Source organism: Pseudophryne corroboree, chromosome 5 (assembly GCF_028390025.1).
Source record: "Pseudophryne corroboree isolate aPseCor3 chromosome 5, aPseCor3.hap2, whole genome shotgun sequence".
NCBI classification, from domain to species: domain Eukaryota; kingdom Metazoa; phylum Chordata; class Amphibia; order Anura; family Myobatrachidae; genus Pseudophryne; species Pseudophryne corroboree.
The window spans coordinates 563,105,982-563,118,284 of record NC_086448.1 but is presented as its reverse complement, the minus strand read 5'-3'; the positions used below and the strand labels follow the sequence as shown (position 1 = coordinate 563,118,284).

The 12,303-nt window shown below is 48.4% G+C and overlaps 1 protein-coding gene across 1 annotated transcript in view; it reads right to left on the bottom strand.

Annotated features, from left to right (window-relative positions):
* The window catches only part of SCGN (secretagogin, EF-hand calcium binding protein), a 200,683-nt gene that overhangs the window by 94,006 nt on the left and 94,374 nt on the right, over positions 1 to 12,303 (bottom strand). The window contains exon 4 of the mRNA XM_063924967.1: positions 344 to 433. Coding sequence (XP_063781037.1) covers positions 344 to 433 — 90 coding nt within the window. The remainder of the gene's footprint in view (positions 1 to 343; positions 434 to 12,303) is intronic.

The window sequence follows — 12,303 nt, the reverse complement described above, 5'->3', positions numbered from 1 at the left end:
ATAGCCGCTGTCGGCATTCTCGGTGGCCGGGATCCCGGCATCGGTACTCTGACCATCGGGATCCTGACCGTCGGGATAGTAACTACATCCCCTGTGATACATATTATATTACTGACCTCATTATAGCATAACGTTTACCTTGCAAAATATGTAATTAACAGCAGTATGACAATATCCATCTTGCTGACTTACATGGTATACAGTATAATGTCAGTTAGGGTCTTTAAATGAATTATTGGCAGTTAATACATTTACAATGTAGGTTATAATGTTTTTTTTATTCTAATTATGGCATGAGCAAGGAGCATAAACCTGTACCAGTCAGTGCAACCGTGCCACGTACCCGCATGAACTCCACGCTGTTATCCAAAGGGGTCTCTCTACGAAAAAGTAACAGAAAGTTTTCATCCTCTGGCAAAATCATGTTTGCAAGCTGGGGAAAAAAATATAAAATGATTAGTTGGCATTATAGTATCCAATTTCCTATTTCTGGGCTTTATTTAGAGTTGTTAGCAAACCAAAAAAGCACATTAATGGGCAAAACCATGTGAACTGCAGGTGGGGCAGATGTAACAGGTGCACAGAGAGATTAGATCTGGGTGCGGTGTGTTCAAACTGATATCTAAATTGTAGTGTATAATTAAAGCAGCCAGTATTTACCATGCACAGAAACAATCTAACCCACCCAAATCTAACTCTCTCTGCACATGCTACATCTGCCCTACCTGCAGTGCAGCATGGTCTGCCCAACTGCTACATTTTTTGGTTTGCTAACAACTCTGAATAAACCCCTCTGTCTGAAACAACATTAGTATTTTGTAATCTTTTAAAACTTGTATATGCTGAACAATGAGAACCAGCATGCATATCTTCCTCAGACAGAGCCAGCCCCAGGCAAACGCATTTGCGGCGGGTGCCAGGTGCAAATGCGGCATTTACTGGGAGGGGGTTCCATATTGCACACATATACTTACCGCACCACACACACATTGCATACACATGCGTAGCACACCACTCACACATATACAAAACATTGTCCCCTCTACCAAAGCAACGTAAAGGTGATTGATATTTTCAGAAGTCCATCCGGGTGTACGGTGACTGTGGACAATTGTGTTCACACTTTTTAATTAGTACTGTTGTTAAGAATCTCCAGAAAATTAGTGTTAAAAGGTGTATGGGCCACAGATAAGGTGGGGGATGCGGCACAGCTTGTTGGAAAAGGCAGTTTGTGAATGAGGAGAGACTCGATGTTAATATTCACACAGTGAACAATATTAAAATGTTATAAGCAGGGGGCGTGGCCTGGCTATATCCCGGAGCAGACGTGCTGCAACAGGGCTCCTGGGAATATAGCCACTAAACTTTCATCTCCGTGACCACACTTGGACCTGAACACCCCCAAGTGCTGTATTTGTGCCAGAGAGTGCCTTGCTGTGCGACCCCGGGCGGCGACGAACCACCGCAAGCTGCTACGGCGGTGAGGCCTACGCCGCCCACTGAAGCCGGGGCCTTGAGTTTGAAGACGGCCCGGCGGGAAGCTCCGGACTGGTGCGCGGCCGTAGCGGGACCCGGACGGCGCCCTGCGGACACCCCTGGAGCCCCCCTGATTGCCTGGAGACCTCCCCTGGACCCTCAGGTACTTTAATATAAAGGGGAAACCCCTCTAAAGCCCGCAGGCTCCACACACAAATCCGCACACCTCAGCCTGTCACAGCAGCGGCGGCCATCTTGGCTGCCAAGTCACAGTATACAAGCTGCACAGAGAAAGGAGCTCAGCTGTTTACCCTCCTGTACTGGACTAAACTCATTATAGCTATATCCTGGCTTTGCCCTGCCTGAGCAACCCCTAACACCGTTAAAAGCCACCCCTGTGCGGCCCGTTCCTGTCAACTGCTGCCTGGTGCTCGCTGCGGAGCCGGCGGACAACTTAGGTGCCCGTGCGGGTTGCGGCCTGCGTCGAGATAGCAGCGGTGACCATCAGTAGTGCTGCCCCCTCTTCTATGATCCCTGCCAGCCTAGACAGCCACAAAAGAGATCTCTGGGCTAATCCATAGCCCTCACCGGTCTACTCTCCTGGTCTTCATAAATATCCGCCGCGGTGCGGGCGCACTGCCCTGACTGGTCGCATCCTGGCAGGCAGAGATTCCACACCTCTCCTACGAACCTGGCGGTGAGCTTCTAAGCCCTCATAGCATCCCCACCGTCCCCGGCCTGGGCTACACAAGCCCCACGAATTGGAAGCACGGTTACAAAGCTTGAAAAGAACCTGCTCCCTGGCTTCACTGATGATGGACTGATGCTGCCCCCGTGTGGCCCCCATTCCCAGTGTTTTTTTTAATTCCTTTTGTGGATCCGTGCATACTTTGTGTTCCTAAGTCAACTCGTGCCAGCTGTTAATATGTCTAACAAGAACAAGAAAGCGTCGGCTGCGAGTACTCCCTCTATATTCACGCCCAAATCTAAAGCCCCGCCGCAGAATACATATCGTGCGGGATCATCTCCCCCCGACTCCCCGCTGGAACTGGACATAGACCCGTCCATACACTCTGTCCTTACTACCCAGGTTGACGGAATAAAGCTGACCTTTCAACAGGAGCTCAAGCGGGCAGTGGATGACTTTAAATCTGAACTGACTTCTCTTGGTACGAGAACAGACGCATTGGAGTCCAAAACAGACGACATATGCCGCTATCAAGGCTCAGTGGAAAAGGAGCTATCTCTCCTCAGATCTGAAATTGCCGACCTCAAGGAGAAACAAGAGGATATGGAGAACAGATCGCGCAGGAATAACCTGCGGATCCGGGGTGTTCCTGAGACTATATCGGCTCCATCTATACCCGCATTCCTTAAAGATCTTTTCCGGCATATTCTCCCCGGCCTTCAAGATAACGAACTTCTTCTTGATAGGGCGCACCGGGCACTCAGAGCCAGGCCCCCACCGGACCAACAGCCTCGGGATATTATCACCAGCCTGCACTATTATCAGACAAAAGAAAAGATCGTTGTTGCGACCAGGAATACACCGTCCATCACATTTAGGGACGCACAAGTCCAACTGTACCAGGATCTAGCACCTTCTACCATACAGAAAAGGCGAGATCTTCAACCCATTACCAGAATTCTGCGCCAGCATAACATTAAATATAGATGGAATTTTCCCTTCCAACTCCAAGTTCTAGCGGATAACACTGTTCGCACAGCCAAGACGGTAGAACAAGGTAAAAAATTGCTGGAGGACTTAGATATCCTGCCTGAAGCTAATTCCGGTTCTGTTCCACCGGGCTCTCCTAGACCACAGCGAACCCGTCCCCCTCAAGCGACATGGCAACAGGCGCGCCGTGGTCCGAAAAATGACTCTGCCCCGCCTTGACTTGGAACTCGCAAGCGATTTGTCTGATGTCCCACTTGGAGGCGGAAACGTGGCGGTTTAATTACTCCCAGGTGTTCGTTATTAATGGTTTGCCTCCTTATGCTCAGCCTCCTTAGCGCTGAGTTGTAACGAGGATTGTTTAACGATATGTTCTTATAGTTGAATGATGTTTTAACTACCCACCATTAGGGCCCGGATCGCGGCCACCACATCACCTGTCGTTAACTATAGATACCGATGGTTGCAATTTTTTTTTTTATTTAATATTTTTATTGAAGAGAAGTCGAATATGCTGGTACAAGACAAACAGGAGATGATGACTCCAAATGAAATATTCAAAATCACATACATGTTATCCCATGGGGAATAACCAAATGTAACATCAACAGGGAAATACATCATCAATACCATATATATATATCGACAACAATTTTTCTATGTTTGAACGAAAAGTAAAGAGAAGGATAGAAGGAGAGAATCAAAGAAGAAGAGAATAAGAGAGAGAGGAAGAAAGGGGAAGGGGGGATGGGAGAGTGGGGGATCATCATAGCAACATACAAGGTAGAGTCATGTCGTGGGAGGTAGCACCCCCTAACTGCAATCTTTACCAACTTTACAACTGTGGACAGTATAATACCTCGTTTGCTTATTGAGACCCATTTGACGGAGGGTATCACACTCCGGCAGTAGAGGGCATAGTATAGGTGAACCAAGGATCCCATATCCTCCTATATTTCTCTGACCTGTCCCGTAAGGAGGCCGTGATTTTCTCCATCATGGAAATATGCCATATTTTAGCTATCAACATGCTCCTAGGAGGGGGAGTGTTTTTTTTCCAATTTTTAGCTATCACACATCTGGCGGCTTGTAGAATTTGGAGTACCAGACTGCTCGCCTGGGTGTCTAAGTTGGACAAAGGTAGGCCCAGGAGGGCCGACCAAGGGCCCAATGCGACTTGCGAGTGGAAAATGGAGCCAATGAGGGTTTCCACCTGGGCCCAGAACGTGCATATTTTGGGGCAGGACCACCAGATGTGCTTAAAGTCTCCAGTCTGGCCGCACCCGCGCCAACACAATGGGGACGACCCGGGAAAAATCTTATGCAGTGTTGCAGGGACCCGATACCATCTAGTATAGACTTTATAGGAATTTTCCTTCACTAAGGAGGAAATTGAGGACTGGGCTACATTTTGCCTGATGATTTCCCATGAGTCCTCTGCAGGGGGTGGGCCAAGGTCCTGCTCCCATTTACGCTCATGGGGAAGTATGTTCGCTGCCTTCAGAGAACGTAGTAGACCATAGAGTATGGAGATAATACCCTGCCGCATGGGAGAATAAATACACAAACGTTCCAGGGGGGTGAGTTGACGTATGACTTGGGATTTTGGAAGGGAGCTCAAAAAAGAACGAATTTGTAAGTACTCATAAAATACAGGTTGAGGGATATCATATTTGTCTCGTAGAGAATGAAGGGAGCGCCAGGAGGAACCTTCTATGAAATCAAACACCAGTCCCGGGCGCGGGCTCAGGTGGAACCACGGATGGGACCGTAAGGTGGAACCAGGGGGGAAATCCTGGTTATCCCAAATGGAGGTGATGGGCGAAGGGAAAGAGGATAAACCATAATGCCGAATGCAGAAACACCACAGGGAACAGGTGAATTTAGTGGAAGGGGGACACGCTTGCATTGACCGTATTGATTTGGTCGGCGTAAGTAGGGAAACCAAAGTGGAGACCCCAGCCGCTAAACGTTCAATACGAATCCAGGGTAGGTGGGGCGTTGGGGAAAACCAGGCGACTGCCTGGCTCAGGTGAGTTGCATGGTAGTATTTACGAATGTCCGGCAAACCTCTGCCTCCAGCTAGTGGGTCACGTACCAGAGTAGAGGTCCTAATTCTAGGAGGTTTACCAGACCATATAAATTTTAAGAAGAGTCTCTGCATTCGGCAAAGAGCCTCAGCGGGGATGCGTACTGGAATTGTTTGGATCAGATATAAGAGCCTGGGTAGGATGTTCATCTTTACTGAGACTATCCGTCCAAACCAGGCTATAATCTGCTTGTTCCATGCCTGGAGGTCCGACTCTATGCACTTAAATAAGGCTGGAAAATTCTCAGAGTATAGAGAGTCGTAGGAGTTCGTGATGAACACGCCTAAGTATTTAATTTTCTTGGAGCGCCAAGCAAAATTAAAGTTAACAGCTAGGAGAGATCTGGTATCCTCACTAAGATGCAAGGGGAGGGCCTCCGATTTGGAATAATTAATACGATATCCTGAATAATGAGAGTATGACGATAGGGTTTTAAATAGGTTGGGGATAGAAATGTTGGGGGAAGACAGAGTTAATAGAACATCGTCTGCAAATAATGACAATTTGAACTCCTCGTCGCCGACAGTGATACCCTTAATATCAGGATTAGCCCTAACCATACACGCCAGGGGTTCGATGGTCATAGCAAAAATTAACGGAGACAAAGGACACCCCTGACGTGTACCGTTATTGATGTGGAAGAGGTGTGAGTCTTTACCATTAACCCGAACCCTGGCAGAGGGGTTGGAGTAGAGTGCCTGAATACCCTGGAGTAGGCTTCCTCCCAGGCCGAACCTACGCAAAGTGGCGAACATGAAGGGCCAAAGTATTTTATCAAAAGCCTTCTCTGCATCAAGCGAGAGAAGGACAGAGGGCAATTTAGCTTTGTTGATCAGATGGACCAGATCAATGGTTCTGCGGGTGTTGTCCCTAGCTTGTCGGCCTGGGACGAAGCCCACCTGGTCAGCATGAATCAAGCGCGGGAGAACTGAATTTAGTCTCAAGGCAAGAATTTTGGCAAAGATTTTAATGTCGTTATTTAGTAATGAGATGGGGCGGTAACTAGCACAGGAGTTGGGATCCTTCCCAGGTTTATGAATTAAAACTATCCGAGCCTCTAGTGCCCGGGATGACAGTGGGCTACCTCTAAGAAAACCATTAAAGAGCCTACAGAGATGGGGTAATAGGATCCCTTTAAATTTCTTGTAATACATAATTGACATCCCGTCAGGGCCAGGGGCTTTACCAGATTTCTGAGTTTTGAGTGCATTATCTAATTCCTCTACAGTTATCTCTGAGCCTAACTGAGAGACTGTCGCATTGCTCAGTGATGGTAGGTTACACTTATCTAAAAGGGATTCGATCCCCTCATTAAATCTCAGTGAAGAAGATGAAGGGACCGTTTCCGAGTTATACAATAGCTTATAAAATTCCTCAAATTCACCCAGAATGCGATCAGGGTCATGAGTTAGTGTTCCCTGTTTGGTGCGAATAGATAAGATATTTTTTGAGGAGATTTGAGCCCTCAATTTCCTAGCCAAAATTTTATCTGCTTTATCCCCTTTTTCATAATAAATCTGATTAAGGCGTCTAAGACATTGTTCAGTCTTATGAGATAACAGCATATTGAGTTCACCCCTAATTTTAATTAGCTTGTCTAAGTCGGCCGGGTTTAGAGAAGATTTGTGAACCTCCTCCAGATGGTGGAGTTGATCAGTCAACTCCAAGATCTTTTGGGAGCGTTGTTTGGTGAGCCTGGCCGTGATCTGAATAAAATGGCCTCTAAGGACCGCTTTATGCGCCTCCCACAAGGTCATGTCCGATATACCAGGGGTTTGGTTCTCATTAAAATAATCATTTAATGCCTGAGTAATTTGCTGCGGCACATCGGACTGTTGAAGAAGGGCATCATTAAGGGACCAAGAGGGGGGAGAAAGAGTGCGAGCCAGCCCAGACAGGGATAAGGAAATCGGGGCGTGGTCGGACCACGTAATTGGATGAATACAGCACTTCTGGATTCGAGAGGTGAGGTCTCTACCCACCATAATCATATCAATTCTAGTGTATGGATTATGTACTGGGGAGAAGAATGTGTAATCTTTAACTAAAGGGTCAACAACCCTCCAGGAATCGAATAGTAAGTGATTTTTAAGTAGGGACTGCAGGGCTCTGGAGTTGCGAGTATGTGTATTGGACTGGGATGTTGGTAGGGAGCTAGAACGATCAAGACTATGATGGAGTATAGTATTGAAATCTCCTGCCATTAAAATATCGCCTTTCCTATACTGAGCAATTTTGGAGTCTAAAGAGGCGAAAAAAGAGGCTTGATTAACATTAGGGGCATAAATATTGACCAAGGTGATGGGGACATTATTAAGCTTGCCTACTATTATGAGAAATCTTCCGCGTTTGTCCCTAACGATTTTTTCTGATTCTAAGTGTAAATGGGCGGGGATCAATATGGCCACCCCTCTTTTCTTCTGGGAGCGATCACAGGCATGTATGGCGACAGGATGGCGTCTAGAACGTAGTTCAGGGTGGGAAGTACCTTTGAAATGCGTCTCCTGGAGGAATACCAGATCTCCCCCCACCTGTTTCAAAAAAAGAAATAATTTGGTCCTCTTTTGGGGACTATTGAGACCCTTCACATTATAGGATATTACGTTAACAGACATGACAGTACAGGTGGAAGTAAAACTCCAATGGCCCTAAGAGCCCATAGATGATCTCCCTGGGGAACGAGGGGAAGAAGAAGAGTGAGAAAGAGAGAAAGAAAAGGAAAAAAGAAGGATAGAAACATAAAGAATAATGTAAAATGAAATAAAATGAACATGTATAACGTACCGAGCCAATGACCCATTGTACGCATCGTACGGGTCCGAATGTTTGAGCTCCCGTATGGGGTATTAAGGGAGAGGACTTCTCCCCTATGCTCAAAACTGACTATAATGGCTCGGTGGGGGGCATGGCTCTGAGTATCAAGGGGCCCACCAAGCAATCAAGTGGGGGGGGGGGGGCGACCCAGGGGGACATAACATCAGATAGCCGTAGTGAACCATTTTTGAATCTTATGAGCAAAAAGAGCATATAATCAGTGAAATGAACACAGTAGAAAAAAGGAACCCGTAAACCTATAAACTAATATGCATAACAATATAAATGACATGTAATAACCCGTCCGTGCAGCTGTGAAGAAATGCTCACGGAGGGTCATTTCTCGCAGAGGTTTTTGCCGGGACTGTCAGCCACAGGTGTCGAGGTGCTCGCTGCGGGAGGGATGAGACTGGTGTGCGTTGAAGAGCTGGTGCATCCCGCAGGGGATCAGGTTTATCAGACTCCGGGGGAGAAAGGTTAAGTTTCAAAAGAAGCCGGTGAGCCTCCTCCTTAGAGCGTGCTAGCAGTCTCTTCCCATCTAATTGTACGATGAGGGCAAAAGGGTAACCCCATCTGTAGCGGATTTGGTTGTCCCTGAGGATTTGGGTGTACTCCCGCAGGTCGAAGCGTCTCTTAAGAGTGGTAGGGGATAAGTCCTGAAACACCATTAGCTTATGCGAATCGAACAGACACAGGTCTCTATTCCGGGCCGCTGTTAGAATTTTTTCTTTGGTTTTGAAGTAGTGACACCGTAGAACTACGTCTCTTGGGGGAGACGAAGTTGAGGGTTTTTGGCGCAAAGACCGGTGAGCCCTGTCCAGGAGGAACTGCTCACGTGGGACGTCCGGGAGGAGGTGTTGGAAGAATCTGAGGAGGAAATCTTCCAATTGTGTTGGTTCCACCGATTCCGGAATGTATTTAATACGCAAGTTATTACGTCGTGCGCGATTATCTGCGTCTTCCTGTTGGTCTTGGAGCAGGTAGATATCTTCCTGCATAACGTGGACTGAGTGTTCCAGTTCCTGCTGGAAGGAGATGACTTCGTCAATTTTCTGTTCAACGTCATTAGTGCGGGCCCCAAGATCAGATATCTCCGCCTTGAGCCCGGAGATGGCTTTATGGATCTCCGAGTGAAAAGCCTGTTTCAGCGATTTCATCTCCGCCAGTATGGAAGAAATGCAATCTTTCATGGATGGGTCTGAGGCAGATGAGTCTTCCTCAGATTCTGAAACCGGGGCGGGAGTAGGGATGGCCGGTAATTTAGTGGAACTAGACTTCATCTTAGAAATAAATGAGGAAATTTCCGCAGAAGACGTCGTTTTCTTGGACTTGGATTTGGACTTAGGCATGGTGTGTGACAGTCCCGAAACTAAGAGAGGTCACGGGGCCGAGCTGAGTAATAGCATAAATAGTTAGCGATCCATCATGAAGCAGAAGTTGAGAATTCACAAGAAGAAGACCCCCAGGGTCGTTCCCACAGGCATTCAGCAGCACATTTCCCTGCTAGATGGCATCATAGAAGACTGGAGTGTAATGCAGATGTAATCGCCGACAGAGGCCAGGAGATGGCGCCCTCGGGCATTGTAGATTGTAATACAGAGAAATCCAGCACAGTGGGGTAATATCAGAAAACTTCAGCAGGTTATATGAAAGTTTAATACTGGGGGGGCGTTAGAGCATATATAGAGCCCCTGTGGTGCGAGAAGATGGCATCCTGTTTAGCCCAGTTGTGCCCAAAAGCAGGGGGGGGGAGGGCAGACGCCAGCATCCGTGAGGATAGATGAATGGGGCACCCCAGCGACCAGGTGGGGTCCACGGGTCGAGGGCCACCCGGCAGGCCAGACCGGAGGAGGGTCGAGGGTTGTAGGGGCCCCCACGCCAAGCGCTAATGACGAGGCAGCAGGTGTAGGTGCTGTGGTGCTGCGTTGCCGCGTTCCCCTCCGGCGTTCAGCACGGAGTGTCCCGCAGCAGCCTCTAGCTGGCGTCGAGCGCGGGCAGCGGTGGGGGAGATGGTATGTTGGGGGAGCAGCTCACCTCAGGGTGTAATGAAGGCCGCCGGGTCTCGGGTCCGCCGCTCCGCCTCAGGGTCTGAAAACCAAAATGGCCGCCGCTCCCGGAGCTCCGGATCCCCGGCGTCTGCGCTCCGGCCGATTCCCCCTCTCCTCTGCCACCTCTGATGCAGCGTCAGTCTGGGGAAGCGTGTGTCAGCTCCCAGGGGGTCCACGCCAGGGCGCTGGAGAACACTGTAGGGATGAGGCTGAGGTTCCGTACGGCCCGCCGCTGGACCATCCAAAATTTAGGCCCCGGCTTCGGAGTGGTGGGTAGGCCGCAACCCGCAGGAGCCGGTAAACCGGCTCCCCGATTCCGCAGCACTATCCCACCACCGATGAGTGTTCCCTCCGTCAAGGGGAACAAGTTTGGAGGGGTCTTCTGAGGCAGAGAGTGGTTTTTGAGGGCAAATCACCTCAGTTTCTGCAGAGCTCTTAATATATGCTGCCTTTCGATTTTGCCTCCAGGCCACGCCGATGGTTGCAATTTTTGATACTCTGTCTCTCTCCTTAGTTAACCTATTATATCTGTTCTAGATGTTATTGATTACCGTAAATTTCACTTTGTATAATACGGATCCACCACTCTGACTCCTCCCCACCGGGGAGGTCTGTTTACTGGTTTGGGGGCCCATGGTGTCTCGCCAGCCCCAAACTTTCTCTCCTCCTCTAGCGGAGGTCATTTTTGTAATTCTTGTTTACCATGTTTGTTTCCCCTTTTAATTCCAGTGCATTCCTAAATATCATCATTATGATTAGCCCCATAGTTGGGGTCCACTATGCAAGGGGTTCTGGCCTCTTGAGGCCCTCTATTTCTTTTCTGGTTCCTCTATTCTCCACCTCTTCGTTCCTTTTCTTCCTTCCCTCTCTCCACCCTTCCTCTTCTCTTTCCCTGGCTCGTCCGGTCCTGTTCAATTTTCCTAAGCTCTTCCAGCGGAACTCAAGAGATCCTTATGATTGGCCTCCCCCATGGGTCTGAAGGTCTTCTCCTTGAACGTTAATGGTCTCAACTCCCCCAAACGACGTACGTTGGTCCTAGATGCTTGTAGACGTGAAAGGGCTGACATCGTGATGTTACAAGAGACTCACATGACGGGTTCCCATTCGCTATTACGAGGTAGGTGCTTTCCCCAATCCTATTTCGCTTCTGCCCCCTGTAAGAAAAGAGGCGTTGCAATCCTGATATCTAATAAGGTCCCTTTTACTCTAACTTCATCCTTAGCGGATCCGGAGGGTAGATTTCTTATGTTACTGGCGCCATTGGAGCGGAGACAATAACCCTGGTTAACCTATATGCTCCGAATACTGGCCAGGGACGTTTCTTTCGCAGTATATTCAGACAAATCTAAAGGTTCTCTCGGGGTCATGTATTGATTGGTGGTGACTTTAATGCGGTTTTAGATCCGACTCTCGATAAAAAGGCTGCCACACGGATCAAACATTCCCCTGAGATACTGCGAACGTCACAGGTCCTGGGTGAGGGTATGAATAGGCTGATGCTGTTAGATTCCTGGCGCCTTAAGAATTCTTCGGCTCAAGAATACACCCATTATTCTGCTCCCTACCAAGTGTATGCTAGAATAGATATGATACTTGTCTCCCGCTCCATGGCGTCAAAAGTCACCTACGCGGGTATAAAACCAATTTCGTGGACTGACCACTCGGGAACTGTCCTCTTGTTTGATCTTGGGGGTTTCAATGGTAGGACCGGGTCCTGGAGATTGGACGATAGCCTTCTTTTGGATCCCTCCACTCTCCGGGACGTTCGGTCAGCAATCTCGGAATACTTTGAGATCAACGTCTCTGATGAGATCGCTAGTAGTATTATCTGGGAGGCTCATAAAGCCACGATTAGAGGTAAGCTCATTAGTGTGGCATCGCACCGTCGGAAGCAAACTCAACATGAAATCGCGGCCTTAGAAACTGAAATAGCGTCGCTACTAACTGAACATCAATTGCGTCCCACCCCTGCCTTGCTCTCTCAAATTAATACGCTTAGAGGCAGGCTCAACACTATACTGTCACGTAGGTCGGCCTTTATCTTACGACGGCTCCAGCAGAAATATTACGATAAGGCTGACAAGGCCGATTCTGTTCTAGCTAATAAGCTTCGGGATAAAAAGGCCTCAAACTTGATTAACAGAGTACGGTCCCCCACCAAGGGGAACGTCACGTATGACCCGGAGGCAATTGTTCGGGA